The 24,710-nt window shown below is 37.9% G+C and overlaps 1 protein-coding gene across 1 annotated transcript in view; it reads right to left on the bottom strand.

The window, feature by feature from the left end:
- Positions 1-24,710, bottom strand: part of LOC110027366 (glycine--tRNA ligase, chloroplastic/mitochondrial 2) — a gene marked incomplete in the record, with an annotated part of 183,566 nt that overhangs the window by 68,772 nt on the left and 90,084 nt on the right. The window contains 1 exon segment of the mRNA XM_020728758.1: positions 11,903-11,951. Within this exon segment, the coding sequence (XP_020584417.1) occupies positions 11,903-11,951 (49 nt within the window).

Below are 24,710 nucleotides of genomic sequence, written 5' to 3'. Positions count from 1 at the left end.
AGATACAATGTGTGGAAGGGCCCAAGCATGACACTCTGTCAACAAAAAAAATTACAAAAGGTTTCAAAACTAGAAAAAAACAGAAAATATATAAGATACAAAAAAAAATAAATCTAACAGTGTCGAAAAAGATAGTATCAGGTGGCTAGAGAGCTACCCAATTTGCTCTATCTCTGCCTCTAGTTTTAAGGAAGAAGCGAGCTAATAAGTTGGTAAGATGATTGTCATTGTCAGTAGTAACCAATGTATCATCTAATGTGTTCCCGAGTTGGAGTGGGCCTCCATTCCTCTTCTTCCTCCGGGAATAGACCTATCATTCCTCATCCGAAGAATCAGTCTGATGGGGTGGTAGAGCTGAAGCAGAAGGAATAACAACCGTAGTACCCACAATAAGTTCTAACATATGTGAAGTTGAGTAGCCTCTATACCAGATACTTCCTGAAGAAGTGGAGCTACGAGGCTCTCATGATTATCAGTGTGAACACTATCATTTGTAGATAATAATTCATCAGTATTGTTTTCTATGGGGTTTGAAGATGTCAGCATCACATCACTCGCAGTAACAGTAACAGCAGTGACAATAGAATCAGACACCAAAATATGTCCTGTGGTAGTTTTTTCTCCATATGGTATAGATATATCCTTAGAACCATCCTTATTCACTTGATCTTTAGATTTCAAATTAGGGTTAAGTTGATGACATTTTTCAAGAGTATGCACAAACATCTTACAATGACAACAATAAGAAGGTCTATGCTCCATGACGATTTGTTGCCAATATCCATTATGCATTGTGCCCAACTAGACTACAGCAGCACCAGGCAAAGTAATCTCTTTCCACAAATATTCTGGCCACAGAAGATCTGGTAAGATTAAAAGTGGGTAGATCTAACTTCATATGGTCCTCAAGTATGGCACCAATAAAGTAGAGAACCTGATGATTAAAAAAGTGCAGCTTGAAACTAGGTAGACTCAACCATACTGGTACAGTAGGAGGTTCATGATTTGTGTCAAAATCAGGAGACCACTTGAGTAGTTTCATTAGTTTACCAGCAATGTTAAAATATTTTTTTGGAGAAAATACGAGTGTAGTCTTCAAGCACAGTTAACTGAATCAAAACATGTCTCTCATTCATGAGTCCAACTTTGCACTTTCATATATATATTGGTCTTCTCTCAACCTTTGAAGGGTCTCCTTCGGTTTTTTCAGTCTCTCTACTGCAATTTCACTATTCTTATCACCGCATAGCTTCTATTGCTAATGGTTTCAGACAGAACGTACGCTGCCTCCCTTGAGGGTGCCTACACTTCAAGTACTCCAAAATCATGTTCTTTCCCTCTTTCGTTTGAGTTGGCAGAGGACATCAAAAAATTTGGTCAGAAGAATGGAAAGTTTGTCATCTTTTTTACAGAAGTTGAATGTAATCAACTTGTTTTCTCCTCTTGTCTGAATTCGGTCGGAAAATTTCTTTATGGCTATCCTAAAATGGAGCTTATTCGTAAGGAATTTAATCTTATGGCTCCTGGTGGGGGGGGGGAACTTGAGTGGAAAATTGGAGTTCTTGATGGAATTATACGAGATTATTTGCTAGAAGAGTAATCTGAATTGATAACGGAGCAATGAAGATTTTGAAATGGTCATTAATCATTCTGGTTTGGATTCGCTTCCCTGGACTGAAATTTCATTATTTTACTCAAAAAGTGTTCTACTTCATTGCCTCAACTTATGGTAAGTCACTCAAAACGGACATTCCTACTTTTAACATTTCTCGTCCATCTGAAGCCAGAGTACTCGTTGAAAGGGACATCACTTCAATCTCTTCTGGGGAAATTTGGTTAGACACACAACACCATGAATATTGGCAAAAGGTTATGATTGAGCATTTCCCTTCCTATTGTTCAAACTATCCCATGTTTAGCCACTCCAGTTCTCAATGTCATCATCTACACCCCTACCTCAGACCAAGAAACCAAAGTACTCTACTAGAGGTGGTGATTTCCCCTCCTAATATGCTCCAATTTATCGACAGTATTGATCTTCAAAAGGATACACCCGAAGATGTCACTATCATCGCAAGTAATATCTCAGTCATTCAGCCTACACATAAAGCTATAGTTTCCCCATCTTTGGAACCCCCTTTCGTGGGGGCGAATGAGACATTTCAGACTTCATCTGACCTAGAACCGATCACTGATTTTACGGGTGGCAATATTGCTACTGCTTCTCTACAACCTCATCAAGTCGAGCAAGGTGTTAATGTTACTCAGGCACATGGGGTTCATGATGTGCAACAACCTACACCTATCCGACCACCTTTGAACTAATCCACTGATCAAATGAGTCCATTCTTGGATGAAAAATGATAGGTTTACATAACTAGAAGGAAGAAGAATAATGGAGATCTACTTGAGCTCAGGAATCTGATGGATGATATTTTGATTACTTCGGGTAATGGTACGCATTTCACCAATTTGTTAGCTAGATTCCTTCCGAAAACTCGAGGCAGAGGCAGGATTAAACTGACTCGTCCCTAACTTTTTGCGTACATTTGGTGGTTTTTAATTATTTTGATTGTATATGTAACTCTTCTTTATTGAGATTTTGTGTTGTATCGTGTGGGTTGAGCCTTCTTTTAGGCCCACCAATACAAACTATCGGTATCTTTTCATTTTTAATACAATTGTTCTAGGGCTTTTTTTCAATATATATATATATATATATAAAGCTATAGATTTGGATATTTTCAGACAACGAATTTGATCTCGCCAGAAAATAATGGGGAAACTAGTACATCTTTAGCAAATCTCCATCATTTGACACGAATCTCAAGTCATGACATAGATTTCGAGATGGCTTTTTGAGCAAGAAATATTCAAACATCGATAAAAAATCATCCAAAACTCTAAATTCAGCAAACATACAGTTAAACTGACCGCCTCAACAAGAAGAACTCAATGTTACCAAAATTAGTTCAATCCGGGTTAAATAAAGCTCAGATAAAATCATTAAACTACCCTTGAAAGTTTTTCGTACATATTTAGAAGGTTAAACAAATGTCGAATCTAGCAAGCCTGTAGTCGAATCGATCGTCTTAACAAGACAAAAGGGTTTTTTGGATTTCATTACTGATTTCATGATAGATCTCTCCCCTTCTGTTGTGATTGAACCGACTCCGAACGTGGGCAAACCCTCTTAAGTTGCTCTGGTTGATGAAGGCAGTGATCCATCCCAGCTTGGAGAAACTTTGGTTTTTCCTCAAAAGTACCATGATTCATTCGCAAGCAGAGAGATTGTAACTCCTTAAAAAAAAGCAGGAAAGAAAGGGGGCAAACCATCAATAATATTTTTAGCCAATAAAGATTCAACACTTGCTGAAAATTATATATTTAGATTGAATGGAAAGTTCCAACTGGGTCACCCTAAGATGGATTCTAACAGGCAAGTTCTTGAAAATTTCAAACTATTTGGGGGTTGAAAAGTGGGTCTTTTTAATGGGAGACATGTTATGATACAGCTGAGAAAAGAAAAAAATTATGTAAGGATATTCTCAATGAAACAATCTTAATTGACGACAAATATATGAAATTGTTTGAATGGTCTCTCGACTTTGATCCAAGTCAAGGGCCTCCCATTATGTCCATATCATACAAATTACCTAGAGTCAAGCTTCATTTCTTCAACCATCAAGTTTTTTATTCTATTGGTGCTATTCTAGGAAAACTAATGAAGTTAGACATTTCTACCTTTAAATTTTAAAGGTCTTCTGCTACAAGGATCTTAGAAGAGAGAGAAATTACACTTCCAGATGTAGAAAAAATCTGGTTTGACACTTCTAAAAATGGTTACTGGCAACAAATCATTATAGAAAAAAGGCCTTAATATTGTAATCAGTGTAACATATTTGATCACATGATGAATGCTTAAGATTACAGCCAAGATTGAAACCCAATAGTTCATTACATCTAGATACAAATAATCCTATGACTGAACAACATGCAAATGAACCATCCATCCCTAAACATGTTATCTCTGTCAGTGTCATCAATGAGGCAACTTTAGGTCCTGCCATTTTATTGGAACCTCCTATTACTAATGGCAAGCAGTTTGATGAGTTGATTGCTGCTGCCACCCCTAACACTGAATCTATTTCTACACAAACTGCTATTGCTCCCAGTGAACCTGTTGGGAACCCATCTATAAGCAAACCTACTGAGATTCTTATTTCCTCTCAGTTGGCCGTAACAAATGATCACCCAATTGAGTTGGAACCATTTATCACTGTTCAAGAAGGTACTCCTGCTCTAATAGAATGCCAAGATCAAGGTGATAAGACAAGCTGTTCTAATAGAATGCCAAGATCAAGGTGATAAGACAAGCGACAAAGTTTGGAAGATGATTGGCAGGTTCCGAAAACCTATAGGAGGAAGACAAAAGGAATCCCTCACCTTCAATACTCACAAGATGACAGTTTGATCATCTAGGATGGAAGCTCGGATTACAGTCTGTTGCTGAACCCCTTTCCTAGAACCCATGAGAGGGGGAGAGGAAAACCCTCCCATCACGACTGGCCTCCCTTGTGTTGACCTTATTGTGTGCTCTGCAAGTGGTGGGTATTGAAGCTTTGGGGTATACTTGTACTTTTGGACCCTTTTTCCGTGTTTTTGTATACCTTATGAGTGGGACCTTTGTACCAACTCACTAAAATTTATCAAAAATTTTTTCTCTTTTTAAATTATATTTATATGTATATATATACATATATGTATATATATACATATATGTATATATATACATATATGTATATATATACATATATGTATATATATACATATATGTATATATATACATATATGTATATATATAATATACATATATGTATATATATACATATATATATTTGAAAAAGCCCAAGGGCTAATATATTAAAGATAAAGATATAGATATATTTGTATGGGTGGGCCAAAACTCCCAATCCACACTGTACAACACACATCAAAAAAAATAAAAGATGGGTACATATAGAAATAAAAGAAAAACTCAAAAAACTACCCAGGCGCTCAAAAAGTGTGGGTCATCCCAATCTAGTCATGCTTCTGGCTCTAGTTCTCGGTAAGGATCCAGCTAGCAGATTGGTAAGGTACTGACCATTACCCGTAGTAACCAAAGTATCATCCATAAAACTCCTGAATTCTAGTAGATCTTCATTCTTCTTCTTCCTCCTGGAAGTGTAGAGTTGAAGAAGAAGGATTATCAACAGTAGCACAGTAGGTTCTGGAATATGTGAAGTATGAGTTACCGCTACACCGGATACTTCTTGAAGAAGTAGAGCTGTGAGGCGATCTTGATTATCAATCTGAACACCATCATTTATAGGTAAGAATCCATCAGTATTGTTTTGTATGAATTTTGTAGGTGTTGGCATCTCATCACTTGCAGTAGCAATAACAACAGTTTCATTGGGGGATCCTCAAAGGCAACAGACACCTCATGTCTGGTAGTATCCTTCTCAGGTGAAACTAAAATGTCCACATCTTGAACCTTAGATTTCAAATGAGGATGACGTTCGTGGCATTTAGCAAGGATATGACCAAACATCTTACAGTGGGTACAATATGAAAGTTTGTGTTCAATGATGATTTGTTGCCAATAATCATTATGGGTTGTGCCCAGCCAAACTTCAGTAATATCAGGTAAAGTAATATCCCTTTTCCATAAGTATTCTGGCCACCGAGAGTCTGGTTAGGTTGAAAGTAGGCAGATCTAGTTTCAGAAAATCCCCATGAATGGCCTCATAGAATAGAGAACCTGATGGTGAAAAAAATGCAGCTTGAGACCAGATAAACTAAACCATGTCGGTACATTGGGAGTTTCATGATTTGGGTCGAAATAAGGAGACAACTTGAGTAACTTCATTGATTTGCCTTCGATATTAAGATATTTCTTGAAGAAAATCCTGGTGTAGTCTTCAGTCACTGTTAGTTGGATCAACACATGCCTCTTATCCATGAGTCTCACTTTCCACTTGTCTGCTAGATTAAGACCATCAACATTTTTTCTGATAATATCCATAGGAGGGTGTCCCCACTGAAATTTTCCAATAAGAGTAAACTTGAATTTTTCCGTCATAGAAATTTTTTATTCAGAGAAAAAGATTGATTCTTTTCCACCTTTTCTGCTCCCCTTTTTAATAAAAGGACAATCATCAGTGCCCTCACGCGATTCCTTATAATTTGAGGGGAATCCCACTACGGACTGCACTTGAGGGTTACCCACTACGTGGGCAAAGAAGACTTTGTCCGGCTCCACCATAGAAGAAGGAAATGTCATCAGAGGTCAGAGGCTGTTGTTAAACTACTGCCAAGTGCAGAGCGGGTGTAAAATCAGCAGCGCCGAAGCCGAAACAGGCGTAGAAGCATAGCAGCGCCGAAACAGAAAAAATGGGCGCAGACGACGAAGCTGCGAGGAGCGATATCGAGCAGGTGTAGCGATATCGAGAGACGACAACGCAGTGGGCAGCGACGTCGAAGCCGACGAAGACGCAGACAGATGGAGCGAGAGTCGACGATTCCTCTCCTTCCAGCGGTAGAATCAATTGCGACCCATACATACATACATACATACATACATACATACATATATATATACATATATATATATATATATTATTATTATTATCATTATGTTTTAATGTAAACCTTACCTCGATCGATGCTATCCCATGGAAGGCTGCACGCGACTCTTTCTCCCTTTAATCCCCCCCCCAGCTTCTTCTTCAATCCCCACTCGGCTTCCGCTTTATGAGAGGGTCTCGACACGACGCCTCCTTCCAATCCTCTGCTCGTCACCTAAGCCGCCTCTTTCTCTTAACAGAGACGTCGGCTCTACCCTTAACTTTGTGTCTTTCTCCTTTCATTCACATGTTGCACGTCTAATAGTTAAGTCGGTCAACAACTTAAAAAGACGAAATTGCCTCTCTGACATCCTGACCTCCACTCACTTCCTCAGCTATTGTTCAACTGCCCGACCCTTCACTTCGACTTCATCGCTTCTTCATTTCTTCTTGTGTTTGTTTGTTTCTTCCTCAATTCTTCTCCCCTATGTAACTAAACTAGGACTATTACAATCTTCCCCACTTACAAAAATTTCGTCCTCGAAATTTATAAACATACCTCAAGTTATTACTCATTAACACGTCTACACTAGCTATTTAAAAGTTCTACGATAGAAATTGGGGTAATTAATTAAGATGAAGGATAATCATTATAAAAGTAAAGATTTGATACAAGGTGACAAATATATTTCTGAACACATAGTTAATTGAACACGAAAACATACTAAAAAGCGCCAAACTAATCAGACCTCATCACCATTAGCAGCAGTAGGTTCTTCAGGCTCACTATGAGTAAGAGAATATACTCGAGGTCGAACAGATTGTCTTGATTGCCTTGGGTCGATGTTGAAGCTATAGACTATCTTTTTCTGTCCACCTGCAAACATATGTGAAGGAGCTCCACCGAATTTCTGATCTTCAGTGCTTTTCTAGCCAAGAGATGGACAATATCTTGCTATAAGATTAGACTGACAACACCAATAGCAAGCCCATCAAGCAATCATCTTTATGTTGTCTTCCGTATTTGGCACAAGTGACTCCAATACCCTGAGTCATACCTCTTCTAACGCCACCTGAATTATTCCTAAAATTCTTCTTATTGGATCCTTATGAGTGATTTACATATTCTTTTGTATTCCTCTTCTGCATCTTCATATAATTCTGATAGTTCATCTCCACTTCATCGTTGAAATTATCACTATGGAAGGGATTCAGATCCTCTTCTCTCTCTGGCTTTCGACTCTCAAGGTCTTGGCCGAAGGTAACTTCTTCCTGTGTCATCTCTTCAATATCAGCAATTCTTTGTTGGATGCAACGGAGTTCTCGTAGTCTCTCTTCTCGGGTGAGCCCAAGCATATTTCTTCTTAGTGGCATGTTTGACGGTTTAGGATCTATGGAAAGAAAGAAAAGGAACAAAAAAAGAAGATAAAAGATAAACGAACGAAAGAAAAAAATTTGGTGTGGTGGAATGGGTAGAAGCCGATACTAGAAACCATAGGATGAGACCAGGGTTAGGCTAGCTTTGAAACCAAATGATACCGGAATTGACCTAAACCACAATGCAAGATGACAAATATCATTACTAAATTAAAACGATGATACAATAAAGGCTCAAAAGAAAAAGAAAATAGCCCCACAAAGCAAAAATACAAAAACTCCATAATAATAAAGACACAAAAAACTTGTCGAGGGGGCTGTCGAGGGGGGAGTCTATGTGGTGGTGCAAGGCTAGCGGCTGTGATAAAGGCCGGAGCGTTGACAGGAAAGAGGTTGACGCAAAGAGTAGCAACGCGAGAGGAGTCCTGTTGGAAGACGGCAAGGTGATGGTCTACTGGGTGGAATGCAGCTGCTAGGGAGAGTAAGACGACTGCAGAAAAGAGTCATATGGCTGCAGGGAAGACCAGGATTGTGCGCTGGAAGGATGTCGACGCAAAGGACAACGACGGAAGAAGAGTTCTGTTGGATGACAGCAAGCTGGAAGTCTGTTGGGAGGTAGGAGGTATTTGGGAAGAGTTGGATGGTGCATTGGAAGGGGTTGATGCGAAGAACAACAACAAGAGATGAATCTTGCAGGAAGACAGCAAAGTGGTGGCCTGTTAGTTGATAGACGACTGCTGAGAAGAGCAGGATGGCTGCTGGTAAAAACCGTATAGCTAGAGCTGGATGGTGCGCTGGAAAGATGTCGACGCAAAAAACAGCGACGGAAGTGGAGTTCTGCGGGATGACAACAAGGTGAAGACCTGCTGAGAGGTAAGTTTACAACAACGGGAAGGGTGGAAAAATAAATATATATTTTGATTGGTTCAAGCCACATTCAGAGCACCACCGGGACACGTGGAGATGATTATCACCTCGAACGAGGAACAGCCAGAGCACTACCTCGATGTCAAATACAACCCTCAAAGGGAAAATAACAAGGCTAAAACCTGAGTTCAGATATAAAAAACAAGACCCCCAACTCTAAGCACATCATCCCCCTATCTATAAAAGAGGCTGGACTTATTTTAGGTAATAAAAATAATATAAAATATAATCACGTTTTCAGATTTTAGAAAGGGATTTAAAATAAGAAACATTTTTAAATAAGAAGGGAGAAAAAAATTTAATCAGGATATGAGATTTTACAAAAAGACTTGAAATAGAAAAATGCTATAACAAAAGAAAGAAAGAAAGGAAAAAAGAAAGGAGGAAAAAGGGAAAAGAGGGAAAAAGGAAAGGAGGGAAGAGGAAGGAGTGGTGGTAGCCACCTTTCCTTGAGGACCAGCCGGTCCTCTCCCGAGCCCCGCGTCATCACATATAGTGCTATATATCAAATTGATTGATTCAAAGTGTAGAATTTTATAAAAATATTTTGGTTAAATTTTGCTGAATGCAGAAATTTAGATCTATTTTAAATTGTCAAAAATGTTACCTAGTTTAACAAAATTGGGTATACATGTGGGGTGTCCGATGTGGTGCCCTTGGCACGGCAATTGTTGTGTCTAGACCAATTCCGTCCAATCAGAGGAGGGATTGACTAGTCCTTCCATGAAAGAAATTCAATCCTATTGTGAGTTGGGTCCACTCCTATTTACCCTAGAATTATTTATGTTACTTTCGTTGTGTTTTAGGGGACTTCTTTGTCAAGTGTTTGTTTGGGACTATCATCGGCATCTCTGTTTTCCTATCAAGAGTTGAATCCAAGTGTCGAGTGGTGCTCCAACTATATCTCACTCCCAAGATAGTGATTATCCTTCCCCCACCCTTCCCCATCCTTCCGGCATCGCTCACTATTGCCCGGCCTTGCTACAGCCGCAGAACAGCTGTCCTCGCTGCTTTCTTTGCAGTTTTCCCCTTCCAAGCTGCTCTTCCCTTCTATGTTCTCCCCACATCGCTTCCAACCAACCCTCCCTTGCTACCACCGCCATGCTGCAGTTTGTACCGTGCAGAGCCGTATTTCCGGCAACCTTGCTGCTGTCCTAAATGCCCCCAAACAGCCTCACTACCCTGGCCATTGTTCCAACCACCATTCCTACTTGCTGCTGCCCTGGGACAGCAAGTTGCCGCTGTCTTCCACTGTTTTCCGCTGCCGTTCAGCCGCCCCTTCCTGCTTGCTGTGGCCAGGACAAAGCAACTATTGTTTCCCCGCCATCCCACATCATGCCACTGCCTTTCCACCTTACATTCGCACTAGTCGCGTATTTCATTACCAGTATATTGCAAATTCATATTTCCATTTATTTGGTTGTAAGTTCCTATTTGATTTCAGTAATAATATTTGTTTTTCTCGTTGTTATTGGTTCTCTAGTTTCACTAAAATTTAAATTTTAGTTCTTATTTTCCATAATAGAATGCTTTTCAATCGTGATGTTCTCATGGTCCATAATAGTCTGTAAGAGGAGAGTAGCAGAATATTTCAGATACAAAAGGAAAAAATCACTTCACAAGATATGAAAGAAGTAAAGATATGTCAAGATAGTTGTGCAAGAAATAGACGTAGCTAAATCAGATTCCATAGACATATAATCCCCAGCAGAAAACGTTGCACTGAATTCTAAATCATTTCCCCCATACTGCAACAACTATTTTTATGATTAAGTCTAAAGAATTTAACAACACTGAGTTTAATGTATGTATGTATGAATGTATGTATATATACATACTTATATTCTATTTACACATCACCCTCACAGTGTTGCCAATTCATGCAAACAGCACGCAGTATTTTGGGAACTAATAAATGGATTTTACAGGGTAACCGCTCAGTAACGATTGAAACATCATATATCTAGTGCCATAATAAATTTTTTAGGCACGGTAAGGCACAAATTCTCTCAAAAGTATACAAACAAACCAAAGACAATTTAACTAAAATAGCATGAATAATTTCTCAGACTGAAAGGATGAAAATGTGGTTCAGTGATGAAAATATCATAATAAAGAACATAAAAAGTGTTTATAATAATTAACGGAAACATAAGGATATAATTATACGTGCAAAACAAGACGCACAACATGAATGAGTGAACAATAAAGGAAAAAATGATATCTCTAACAGACGAAGAATAAAGAAGGTGACAATTAAAAATTTAAAGATGGTTGTTCTGAAAAGTATAACAACTTAAATGGTAGATACATGATGACGCTAAAAATGTCATTGATGTTTTACACAATCTTTTTAACCGAATGAACAATAGGTCAGCCTGCAAAATTCCCAATATTATGGATATTCGTCACCTAAACAAATCTTACATTGTCAACAAAAAAAAAAAGGTTATGAGCAAGTCATCAAGAACATGGTTTACTATGTTCAATAAAGATTATTAAGTTCCATTATTTCCCTATATTATAGCATCATATGAATCAAAAGTCAATGTCGAAAACCACAAACTAGTCGTGTTCCAGAATATAAGGAAAAGATGAAATGAATTTTGATCGTGTCTAGCTACCAGAACAATATTGATTGGTAGTTCTTTGCTTGAAGATGGAAGAAGGGAAAAAAGAGATGGAGCATAAAAATAATTATGATTTGCCATAAGGAAAATATAGTAAATTCTCATATGAAATGTATGATTAGTCTAAACAGCCAGATAGTAAATCACAAAATACTAAAAAAACCAGTTAACAATACCGCTAAAGAAGATGAAGACAAACAATTAACTGTTAAACTTAAGCCTTTCCTCAGAACTGTAATGTTACAGTTGGTACAGTAATACTTTCATGTCCAATTTTGAACCATTTTCACGTAGTTCTGGTATCAACAAACTTCAAAAAATAATCAATAAAATGTAGTAAATAATTGTGAACGGTACCTCTAGAAGAACTGAATGAGAATTACGCAGGCCATAGGATTGCTTCCCACTAAAACATAATAACAAAAAAAACAGATATCAGAGTGGTCTCCATTCCACCATCAAAAGAAAAGGCTGAGATTGATTAATTGTTAGTTGTAAGTCATACTAGCCGAATCAAACACATCATTCGGTTTCATTCAGCTGTCATAAATGATATAATATTTTGAACTTTCATGCAGCATAACTTCTTGGAATCATTTTTATATGAGAACTCTTTTTACTTAAGTTTTACACTAACATGAGAATATTAAGACTTGAAACCAACTAATTTTATGTTGTCCAGACACTTATTTTGTTTTCAGCATCTTAGTTTTTTATTCCAGAACCACAAGATACACCAGACACCATTTATGCAATAGCAATCTGCTTTTACATTTACTCATATATTTATTTCCTGATCTTCTAGTTCTTTATTACAGATCCATTTATGCCAACTATTTTCTTCTCCATTCCTTCTTGTCAAATAAAAATTAAAAAAAAAAAGAATCAGAAGAGAAAAAATGAAATGAAAGAACAAAAAAGCTCAACTATTAAACTGGAGAGAATAATTTTTGGCGAAAACGTAAAAGCTGACATTGTAATAATCAATTTTTGAGAAAACGGAGAAAATTTTTGGCGACTTAAATTGTACATAATTTTTGGCGAAAACGGAGAAAATTTTTGGCGACTTAAATTGTACCACAATTTTGCAACCCTCAGATTTAAGTCCAAACAATTTTATAACATTTTACGTGTTAAACCGAGCAATTTAATATAAAGCACTATATGTTAATTATGAATAGAATGAAAGATATAAAATTTAGAATTATAAGTTATATTAAATTAATTAAGGTAAAATAATTACTAATCGTCGTTAATTCGCAGCTTTCACTGTGGCCAAACGAGATTCCTTCGCCTTTTATTCCTTCGTTCGTTGAATAGGGCAGAAGCAAGCAAAAAAAATTTTTCTCTATCCCTATTTTCCTCTCCAAACCTCCTCTCTCCCTGTTCGGTTCGTGCACGGCACTTTGGGGCAACGACCCTGGCTACAGTGCAAGGGTGAAAGTAACCGCGGGTCGCAGACGAACCGATGGCACCTAGTTTGGTGCAACTTACTATTCAGGGTTCCGGAGTGAAATCCAAGGGTACCAATTCCTCTCTCTTGTCATTTTAAGCTTCAATTTCTTTCTCACCCTTCAATTTTGACTTTTGCCTCGCTTTTCATGCCTTTTTCGCTTCAAGTAGTTGTCGGAGGCGCCAATCTTATGCTGAAAGTGTCGAATGTGGTTTGCAAGCTCCGTGAGGTACTCTAACAAGAATTCAGCGACCAAAGAAGAATGGAGAAGAAGATTTGGACGCTTTGGAGAATAGCTGGTTGCCGACAAGGCTGTTTAAGTTATATTCTTCAATTAAATTACTTTTTTTAACTAAAATATCTTTAAATATAAAGTTAACTGTGGATTCTAGGTTATTTATCGGGGCAGCAGACTCGAGGCGAGTGTGGACATTCACTGTCAAAGAACCCTGTGACTTTCAGATAAATTAGGACTAAGTTAAGAAGATTAATTTGATTAACAAAAAGTATTTGAGTTTTAAATTTTAATATTATGTCTTTAAGGTTATTAAACTCAACATAAAATTCACCACAATCTCTGTCTAACTATCGAAGATGAAGAGTTTAGCATGTCAACAGAGGTGAGTAATTGCATTTCAAAACACAAGCAATTTTTTTTATTTCAGATTATTTTTTTAACTTCATATGTGTTCTAGTTTTTTCAGATTTTTCAAATTGAAAGGATGGATATGCATGATCAGCATAATAGAAAAAGAAGTGCATGCGTGAAAGATACGCATGAGATGAATGATATTTAAATAGACATTAGATGTAAGATAGACATTTAAGATAGGCATGTAAGAAATATATATATGATATAAATAAAAGATATGTATGAGATAAATAAAAGAATGATATGAAAGTGATGTTTGTTGAAAAGTTACACCGAATAATAAATATATATTTTAGTAGATGCATAAAGATGTCTCAAAATAATGTATAGATGAAGAATGCAATAACTTATATATGAATACTTATATGTTCATGTTCAAAAAAGGATTCCATCTCTAATGGTATAGGCAAGGGGCACCAGTGTACCCACGCACTTTGAATTTTTATACCACCCCAAACAATTGTGATGGTTCCATCACTAACCGTTGTGCCGACCAGATAAACTCAGTCAGAGGCAAGTAGACCAGAGCTTATGGCACCAAAAAATTATATTTTTTACATTGCTAACCGCTGCGTCGATGAGATAATATCGGTCAAGGGCACGTAAAGGTCTATCCATCATAGATAATTGCGATGTATAAATCGCTAACCGCTGTGCCGGCAATAAAGGCCAACGGTGTGTTAGATTTGTTGAGAGTGCTCCTCGTAGAAACAAATGTGTATATAAACTTAAAGTAATGTTTATAGAAGATTGAGTATGTTCATTTAGAAAAAATCATTGATACAAACATGAGCATGTATCAAATTTCTTATAAATATATATATCATATTGCATATAAACATGTATCAATTTTTTTATAAATAAATATGAAACTTCATCATATTATACAACTTTTAAAGATGCATACATATTGTAATTTTTTCCTTGAATTACTATAGTTTAGTAGTGTGATTACTCCGAAGTTATTTTCAGATAACTCACAATGTTGTTTTAATACTATTTTTATGTTTTAAACATTTAAGCAAGATGAAAAGAAGAGAAGCAAATGTATATAGAAGGTAAGAACAACAACAAGAAATATACAAATTTTAACATATTTATTTTAATTATTTTCTTTAGTGGCTCTTTCATGTATTATTTAAATATTAAATTTTTAGTAATAGAACTAGAATAGCAAAGAACTGATTTTCAATGTTCAATCGTCTGTTCCCGTTTTGGTTAACTCCAAACCCCGGGTCGGGATGTGACAAACATGCAGAACAAAAACATACAATCAGAAAGCAGTATCATCGCATTAATGAAAACAATTACATAAAATTCAAGTTTGAAACAAAGTAACAACGACAGCATAGGTCAAGACAATTATTAGTTGACAACTTAGTATCATGGTTTAAAGAGATGATGCACCTGTAGTGATCAAAAAGACGATAACAGTTTGAAAGAGATGAGACTCGAAGAAAAAAGATGAAGAAACTGGTTTTTGATTTCGCTTCAACAAGAAAGCTTTACATGTATGTGTTTATAGGCAGTCCATCCTCGCACCAAATAAGAATTATTCTTCTCATTCCATAATTTTTTTCTAAAATATATCTCTAGAATAATTTTCAAAAATATTCTCGGCATTCAACAAATCAATGACCAAATTTTCCATAACTTTAAAAGAGAGAATAAAATAAATGCAGGAAGATTATAGAGTGAAGTCAATGATTTTCATTTTTCTCTTTCTATTAATGATGTGAATCGCATGAATTTTAATAATAAGAGCCAATAACTAACAATGAAAAATATTGAAGCAATATTTTTTTTTTCTTATTTTGGTTTCTGTATAAGAGTTGAGATTTTTGTTCAACAATATATAATAATTAAAAAATGTAAAAACATAAGATTAAAACTTACCCAAGGGAACAGGAAAAAAAGTATGTTTTGGACAAAATGACCATATTATTTTCGACACAAACAATTTATTCAAGTCTGTTGTGAACGACTTTGGCTTAATATAGTTCAAATACAAACCATAGATTAGACCTTGTTAAAACCAGCATCAAATATTATTCAAATCGAGATCGAAGAGGCTTGTTGAAGCTGGCATCACAATATTAGTATTTAAAATTTGGTGACGAGCTCATTAGAGACTCATTGCGAACTCATGGTGTGGGAGGAAAAAGATGATTTCAGATAGGGCGCTAATTGACGGGAACAATGTCATGTAAGAAAAAGATTATGCCTAAACAAGAGTTCGCTAGGTTTTTGACACGGACCAATGGCATGTGAGAAGAAGGCACATGACAAGAGCTCACTAAAACCCTGTGAGGACAAAGAAGCTCATTTTGGATGTAATCATGGTTATATGTTTGTATGTACATATGCGGGTGTGTATTAAATAATTAAATAATACACACACACAAATATATATATATAAATGATGGAAGGCTCTGCTAGAGTATCGCCTCATGGCGAACTCGGACGTCTGCTCGGCTGATTCTCGTTTCGTCGCGCTCAAAGAAGAAGGGGTTCGTGCCTTGACCATGGCGAACACGGACGTCCGCTCGGCTGATTCTCGTTTCGTCGCGCTCAAAGAAGAAGGGGTTCGTGCCTTGACTTCATTTGTTTCATCCTTAGTCGTCTTCGTTGTGCTTCGTTTGTTGCTGTGGTTTTCTCCTTCTTTGTCCTCGTCGCCTTTGCTCGTTGAGAGATGATTTCCAGCAACTTCCACTGATTCACATGTTCCCTTCCATCGTCGATGCTTGAACCAGAATAGCCCTCTGCCCCGATCCTTGCCGCCCTGTGTTGGATTCGTCGTTCGCTCCCTGCTGCGGTGTTCCGCGCTTTCGCCTACTGCATTTTCATGTTTGTCTGCTCTCATCGGACCGTCTCCGCCTTGATGGGTGTGCTCCCTCCTTGGGTTGAACCAAGCAAAGCTTCCTTCGCCCACATGCTGAGGAACAATGTGGTGGAGTAATGTGGTGGAGTCGGTTGTTGCCTTCCAGTCAAGTTATAAGGAATGTCGTGATTGTACAGGTGACTTTTCATTTGTTAAGTAGGCAAGTAGGAAGAGTGGAAAAACAACTCTCTTTTTATCGGATTTAGAAATTTCAACCTTGGCTGAGAAATGCAAGTTCGCTCTCATCGAAAAATTTCAATTGGGGCACCCCATTATGGAAGTTATCAGAAAGAGTTTTGAATATCTCAAACTAGTGGGAAAGTGGAAAGTGAGACTTTTTTATGGAAGGAATGTGGTGATTCAATTAACCATGGCTGAAAACTACCCTCAGATTTTCTCTAAGAAATACGTTAACATTGTAGAAAAGTCAATGAAGTTGCTCAAGTGGTTTCTGGACTTTGACCTAAATCATAAACCTCTCACTGCATCAATATGGTTTAGCTTATCTGGTCATAAGCTGCATCTTTTTAATCATCAGGTACTCTACTCTATTGGGGTCATACTTGGGAATCCTGTGAAACTAGATCTAACCATCTTCAATCTAACCAGGTCTTATGTTGTCAGATACTTGTGGAAAGAGATATCACTTTACCTGATATTACAAAAGTTTAGTTGGCACAACACATAATAGATATTGACAACAAATTGTCACGAACAAACCCTTTTATGGTACCCATTGTAAGATGTTTAAGCATACCTTTGACAAATGTCACAGGCTCCAACCTAACTTAAAACCTAAAGCTCAACTGCATAAGGATCGTCCCAACCTCACTACTTTGGACACATCTACAGTTATGGAGGGAAATTACCACAAGACAAGAGTTGGTGTCTGGTTTCATTACCCCGGTGGGGACTACCTCTCCACCTGTGGAGGAGCCTTTGAGCCCTGCTCCTACTGTCCTTGAGGGAGATTGCACACTCATTATACCTTCTGTGGAACCTCAGTTGGTAGTGGATGAGGAGTCATTGCCATAGGTTTAAGCTCAAAAGTCTATCCTAGGTGAGCTTTCTACTGTAGCCATACCATCTAATCAGATTGAACAAGTTTTTAATGTCAATCAGGCACAAGGGGACCTATTGTGCAATAGCCTGCACCTGCCAGACAATATTTGGAACGAGTCTTAGGATGACGATTGAAAGGTTTACAGATCTAGGAAGAAGAAGAACAAAGGCCTACTAAAAATTAGGAACTTAATGGACAATACCTTGGTTGCTTCGGGTAATGGCAGAAAACCATTTGTTAGCAAACTCCCTACCTAGAACCAGAGCTAAGAAGTAAGTACATTGGATAGCACTCAAGTTCATATTATCTGTGGAAAGAGTTTTCACGGGTACATTCTTGGTAGATCAATTACTACAGCTTTTCATTCTCCCTTTCTTCCAGTCTTTGGTTTTGCGTCGTCGTCTTTTGGCCAGCCTACACATGCATTTGGGGGGTGACCCAACTAAAACGAAATGCGAATTTTGCGTAGGAAAAAGACTCCCTATTAGAGTTTGAAGATCTCAACAACTATTTTCTCCATATGTTTGGCATTTTTAGCTCTCACTCATCCAACTATTACTTCCAAAGAACTTGTGAATTTTGCTTTGTCTAGAGATATTGGCGCAGAGATTAAGGTATTATGGTTTTGGGTAAACATGTAGTCGGGCGCTTTGGTTTCTTGCTTAGGCCCACTCATCCAACCTATTTTGTACCACTCCTAATATATTAGCCCTTGGAATTTATATATATATTGAGAAAGCTCAAAGACTAATATATTAAAAAGAAATAACGATACATATAGAATGTGTGGAAGAGCCCAAACATGGCACCCTTCCCCACGATAACTAACACATACAAATGGTTCCAAAAAAAGAAAATACAGAAAATTACAAGACCTAAAGAAAAAAAACAAAAAATGCCAAAAAAGTGTAGTATCAGGTAGCGAGAGAGCGACCCAATTTTGTTTTGTCCTTGCCTCTAATTATAGAAAAAAAGTCAGCTAATAAATTGATAAGATGAGTGTCATTGTCAGTAGTGACCAAAGTATCATCCAATAAGTTTCCCAGCTCGAGTCGGCCTCCAGTCTTCTTCCTCTTGGAATAGACCTGTCATTCCTCATCTGAAGATTGTTCGTGGTGACCAAAGCATCATCCAATGAGTTCCCACGCTCGAGCGGCCTCCAGTCTTCTTGTTTCTCCTGGAATAGACCTGTCATTCCTCATCCGAAGATTGTTTGTGGTGACCAAAGCATCATCCAATGAGTTCCCAAGCTCGAGTCGGCCTCCAGTCTTCTTCTTTCTCCTATAATAGACCTGTCATTTCTCATCCAAAGATTGGTTTGCTTGATCAGTGGATTGGTCTAAAGTGTGTCCGACATGTTAGTTTTTAATGTCAATCAGGCACAAGGAGACCTATTGTGCAATAGCCTGTACCTGTCAGACAATATTTGGAACGAGTCTTACGATGAAGATTGAAAGGTTTACACATCTAGGAAGAAGAAGAACAAAGGCCTACTAAAAATTAGGAACTTAATGGACAATACCTTGGTTGCTTCGGGTAATGGCAGAAAACCATTTGTTAGCAAACTCCCTACCTAGAACCAGAGCTAAGAAGTAAGTACATTGGATAGCACTCAAGTTCATATTATCTGTGGAAAGAGTTTTCACGGGTACATTCTTGGTAGATCAATTACTCCAGCTTTTCATTCTCCCTTTCTTCCAGTCCTTGGTGCAACAAGTTTATCTTCCATCTGTTTTGGTTTTGCGTCGTCGTCTTTTGGCCAGCCTACACATGCATTTGGGGGCTGACCCAACTAAAACGAAATGCGAATTTTGCGTAGGAAAAAGACTCCCTATTAGAGTTTGAAGATCTCAACAACTATTTTCTCCATATGTTTGGCATTTTTAGCTCTCACTCATCCAACTATTACTTCCAAAGAACTTGTGAATTTTGCTTTGTCTAGAGATATTGGCGCAGAGATTAAGGTATTATGGTTTTGGGTAAACATGTACTTTTTTGAAAATTTTGGTGTGTGTTATATGTCGGGTGCTTTGGTTTCTTGCTTAGGCCCACTCATCCAACGTATTTTGTACCACTCCTCATATATTAGCCCTTGGAATTTATATATATATTGAGAAAGCTTAAAGACTAATATATTAAAAAGAAATAAAGATACATATAGAATGTGTGGAAGAGCCCAAACATGGCACCCTTCCCCACGATAACTAACACATACAAATGGTTCCAAAAAAAGAAAATACAGAAAATTACAAGACCTAAAGAAAAAAAACAAAAAATGCCAAAAAAGTGTAGTATCAGGTAGCGAGAGAGCGACCCAATTTTGTTTTGTCCTTGCCTCTAATTATAGAAAAAAAGTCAGCTAATAAATTGATAAGATGAGTGTCATTGTCAGTAGTGACCAAAGTATCATCCAATAAGTTTCCCAGCTCGAGTCGGCCTCCAGTCTTCTTCCTCTTGGAATAGACCTGTCATTCCTCATCTGAAGATTGTTCGTGGTGACCAAAGCATCATCCAATGAGTTCCCACGCTCGAGCGGCCTCCAGTCTTCTTGTTTCTCCTGGAATAGACCTGTCATTCCTCATCCGAAGATTGGTTTGCCTGATCAGTGGATTGGTCTAAAGTGTGTCCGACATGTGGAGGATGTTGAACATTACAAATAACTACTTGTTGTACCAGGTAATCTTTGATTGAATCAAAGGAGCTCTCGTGTGTCGTTGCATGTAAGTGAGTCTTCTTCAATAACAGTGAGTGGTACAAGCACTTTTGGATATGTACCTGCAGTATAGTGTTCTTAATCAGAAACTGAGATGTTGGGTAGAGGATCGGTTTGCACCTTCACAGCAGGGATGGTAGGTGGGTAATCTTTAGCGATATCTAAAACCTGTCATGTGGTAGCTTTCTCTCCAGATGAAACAGATATGTCCAGAATAGTGGGATTAAATCTATCCTTATTCACTTAATCTTCAGATTTTAAATTAGGATGAAACTTATCACATTTATCAAGTGTATGCTAAAACATCTTACAATGAGAACAATAAGGTGGTCTATACTCCATGACGATTTGTTGTCAATATCCATTATGAGTTGTGCCCAACCAGGCTTCAATAACATCGGGTAAAGTAATATATTTTTCCACAAGTATTCTGGCCACAAAAGTTCTTATTAAGTTGAAAGTCGGTAGATCTAGCTTCATAGGGTCCCCAAATATGGCCTCAATAGATTAAAGAGCCCAATGATGAAAAAAGTGCAACTTGAGATTTGGTAGACTGAACCATACCAGTACAATAGGAGGTTCATGATTAGGGTCAAAATCAGGAGATCACTTGAGTAGCTTCATTGATTTACCAGCAATACTAAGATATTTTTTTGAGAAAATTCGAGTATAGCCTTCAGCCATGGTTGTTTGAATCAATAAATGTCTCTCATCCATGAGTCCCACTTTCCACTTTCTTGCTAATTTAAAATCATCAAAAATTTTCCCAATAATGTCCATAGGTGGGTGCCCCCACTAAAATATTTCAAGAAGAGCAAACCTGAATTTGACAGTCAAGGTTGAAACTTCTAACTCCGAGAAAAAGAGTGTTGTTTTCCCACTTTTCCTGCTTGCATTCTTAATAAATGGGCAGTCATTTGTACCATCACGATATTCCTTATAGCTTTAAAGGAAAACAACCCGTCTACACCTGAAGATTACCCACCACGTGGGCAAAGGAGGCTTTGTCAAGTTCAACCGAAGAAGAAAGCTCCATCACAGTAATTAGAAGCTCTGCCAAGTCAGTTAGAGGGCAAGAATGACGAGCCGAAGAAGGTATGGGCGAAGCCGCAAAATGCAGCGCAGAAGACAAGAACCGAAGAAGACGTGTGAAACGTGCGAACCTGTCAGCGTCAAAATCGAACAAAGAAGACGCAGCAGATGAAAACTCTGTCAGCTTCGAACGAGCCGCATTTGACGTTGAAGTAGAGCGAGCCGACAACGACGGAGAGGACGGAGAGACAACGCCGGAGAAGAAATGTGAGAAAAGGAAATGATCTCATGCAATAAGAGTTGCTAGGGTTCAACATGGATATATATATATATATATATATTACTATTTATTAATACTAATTTCATTGTATACATACAATTGTAATGTAATAATTTTTCACTCTACGTCACATTGCAAGGACTAATGAAGACATTAGATGGTTGTGATAGTTTTTACTTGAAGAGAATATTAGGTTTAGGAATATAAGTATTTCTTTTACCTAGAAAGCATTTCATTTCATTAAAATTTCCCATAAACCTGTCGTGAGTAAATAAGTGGAATAAAAAGGGAGCAACGAGCATACGCATAACAATGTCAGGTATATTTCAAATGCTTATTTATTGTTGTTAATTTATGATCAGACTGTAGAATAGGTCAATAGAATATGAGGGTACGTGCAGGAATAGTCAATACTCACAATATAAGACTACTGAAGGGCTAAAAAAGCTTCCTGCTCTCAATAATTGTAGATTATAGCAGTCCAAGAATCATGAGAAGATCATTAAATATATGCTATGTTAGCGGATGTAAAACTAATCAATGATTGTGATATGCCAACAGTCTAGATAATAATTATATAAATTATAAATAAATTAAAAAATAGACAGCTAATATATGAAACTTAAAAGATTATGAATGGAAAAAATAGGAATATAAATACAAAAGTAAGACTATTTACTGGATTGGACACATAATAATTATCTTTATAATATGAACGTATCCTAATTCAAATTATCAAAGCATGCCTTGATATAGGATTTATTGCAATGAGCTAATTATGTATATGAATAATGATTAGAACGACATTATTTTTTTTCTCTTATATATTACAATTTGTGTTAAGCAATTTATCCCACAAAGCACTGACAATGGAGTTAACTCAAATCAAATTGAAAATACAAATTTTATTGTTGAAATTCAAAAAGTTATAACGAGGACTTTTCAAAAAAAAAATTAAGACAAACGACAACCTAGCATGAGAACAAGGATGACGAATGGCGACTGGGCAGCAAGTAGGTTGACTGGTGAGAGGCGGCAATCACAACAAGAGGTTGGGAAAGAGAGTGAGACGGCAGCAGGTAGGTAGGGTGAGTTTGCAGCACAGGGGGCATGTAGGGCTGAAAACTGCGGCAACGGCAGAATAGCTAGCAGACAGGCTAGGATTTGGAGGCACGACAGTAATTATGAAGCGGTGTTGGGTGAGTTGCGACATCAAAAAGATGTGTAGGACGGGTTGGCAGAGACGAGGTGGTGCAGGAGAGCAGTAGCAGTGATATAGGGCTACATGGAGGGAATAATGAGCCGGTGAAATAGAGTACGTAGGGTATAACTATCCCCACGGGAGCAAGTTACAATCGTAGCACCTCTCAAACCCTTGGAGAAGATCACCACCTCGAACGAGTTACGGTACTATGAGAGAAAAGAGGATGTCAACAGTTGTCCAAACAAAAAACCCGGGGCACTTTCTCATCACAGTACTATGAAGGAAAAGAGGATGTCAACAGTTGTCCAAACAAAAAACGCAACCAAAAATTGTAGCCCTAAAAGTAGCACAAATTTTATGCCAAGTAAAATAGGGGGGAGGAAGAAAGGGTGGCATATCATGCTTCATTAAAAGGTTGGTCGATCCAACTGGTCCAGCCTACCTACTGGATGACACTCACATGTTGGACTTCTCAAGATTCAAGGAGCTTCGATTTCATTCGTTGAAGCTTTTGGTTCTTTGTAGCATAGAGCCAAGTCTGTCACGTTGAAGGTAATAGAGATACTGTAACGCCCTAGCAGATCGATTATGTAGGTGTTATCATTTCACAGCACGTTTTGATAGAATAAACATTCATCCTCTCTTGGCGCATCATAAACTGGAGCTACATATAGATGTAGATTCATGCAACATAAATCTTGAGCGCTTAAATCTGAAACCTGATTCTTCCACTTCTCGTACTCGGTGGAATGCAGCTGATAAACCAATACGTGAGGAGAAATCAACTCTGGGATGAAATCCGTGATAGTCTGCACCAATTTTACTAGAAAACACTCAGGAGAGACCTCTTCTACATTGATAAAACTTGGAGATCATTGACGAATTTTCTTCCCCATCAAACTCCTAAGAGAACTTTCAAGGCTAGTTTTCAACCCTCCTGTCTAGACATCTAATGATGGGTATCATGCGGAACTGAATCTAACATCTGAATAACTCCATGTAATCTTTCTAATATGGAACAAAAGGGCCCACTTTTTTACGTATTAGACCTCCCTTATAAGTGGTAACTTAAGAATAAGTCTATAGATCTGAATGGTCTAAAATTTTTTTATCTGAGATTATCATACATCTAATGTCAGTTCCTTGAACTCAAGGCTGTCTTGAACACTCACCGTGAAGTTGGTTGGAGTCTCTCTCATGGGCTCAGTTGGAACTACGCGAATCATTACCTCCGCAGCTGGAAGCCTGTCACCCTCTTTGGTGCCTCGGCTTTGAATCAGCTTTTCCTCTTACGAAGTCGTTTTGGGTGTTCTCTTGAGTGTATTCTAGTTGTAAGGTCCAGAGGTTGAACTCTGCCTATAAGATAAAGTGGTCACTCGATGATGTAGTCTCTCCACTTCTGAAGCTAGGATCTAAATATTCTATTTATAGTAAGCCGGTAGGAACTAGTATTGCATCTACCACTTCATCTTCAAACTTTCCCTTTCTCCACTTCGACTCTCATAATCATAGTTGATGGCAATCTTCCCCAACGACAATTGGAAGGTAGGGTGGGTTTGAGGCATTTGAGGCACAACTGGCAGACAAGACTGGGAACTGCAGCAAGAGCAGACAAGTCTAAGTTAAGATACAGCAGCAGCACATAGAGAAGCGGGGGTTTTTGATACAACTGGCAGGCTAAGCTAGGAATTGGAGGCACTGCAGTACATATGAAGGGGTGTTGGGTTAATTGCGGCAAAAGGAGGATATGTAGGAAAGGGCAGCAATGACAAGAGGTGGTGCAGAAGAGTGGCAACAGTGATATAGGGTTGCAAAAAGAGAACAGCGAGCAGGAGAGATGAATTATTTAGAAGATAACTATCCTTGCAGGAGCGATTTACAGTCAGA

The sequence above is a fragment of the Phalaenopsis equestris genome, unplaced genomic scaffold, assembly GCF_001263595.1.
Source record: "Phalaenopsis equestris unplaced genomic scaffold, ASM126359v1 Scaffold000427, whole genome shotgun sequence".
NCBI lineage: Eukaryota > Viridiplantae > Streptophyta > Magnoliopsida > Asparagales > Orchidaceae > Phalaenopsis > Phalaenopsis equestris.
Note: the sequence above shows the minus strand (reverse complement) of the source record. Positions and strands in the feature narration are given on the sequence as shown.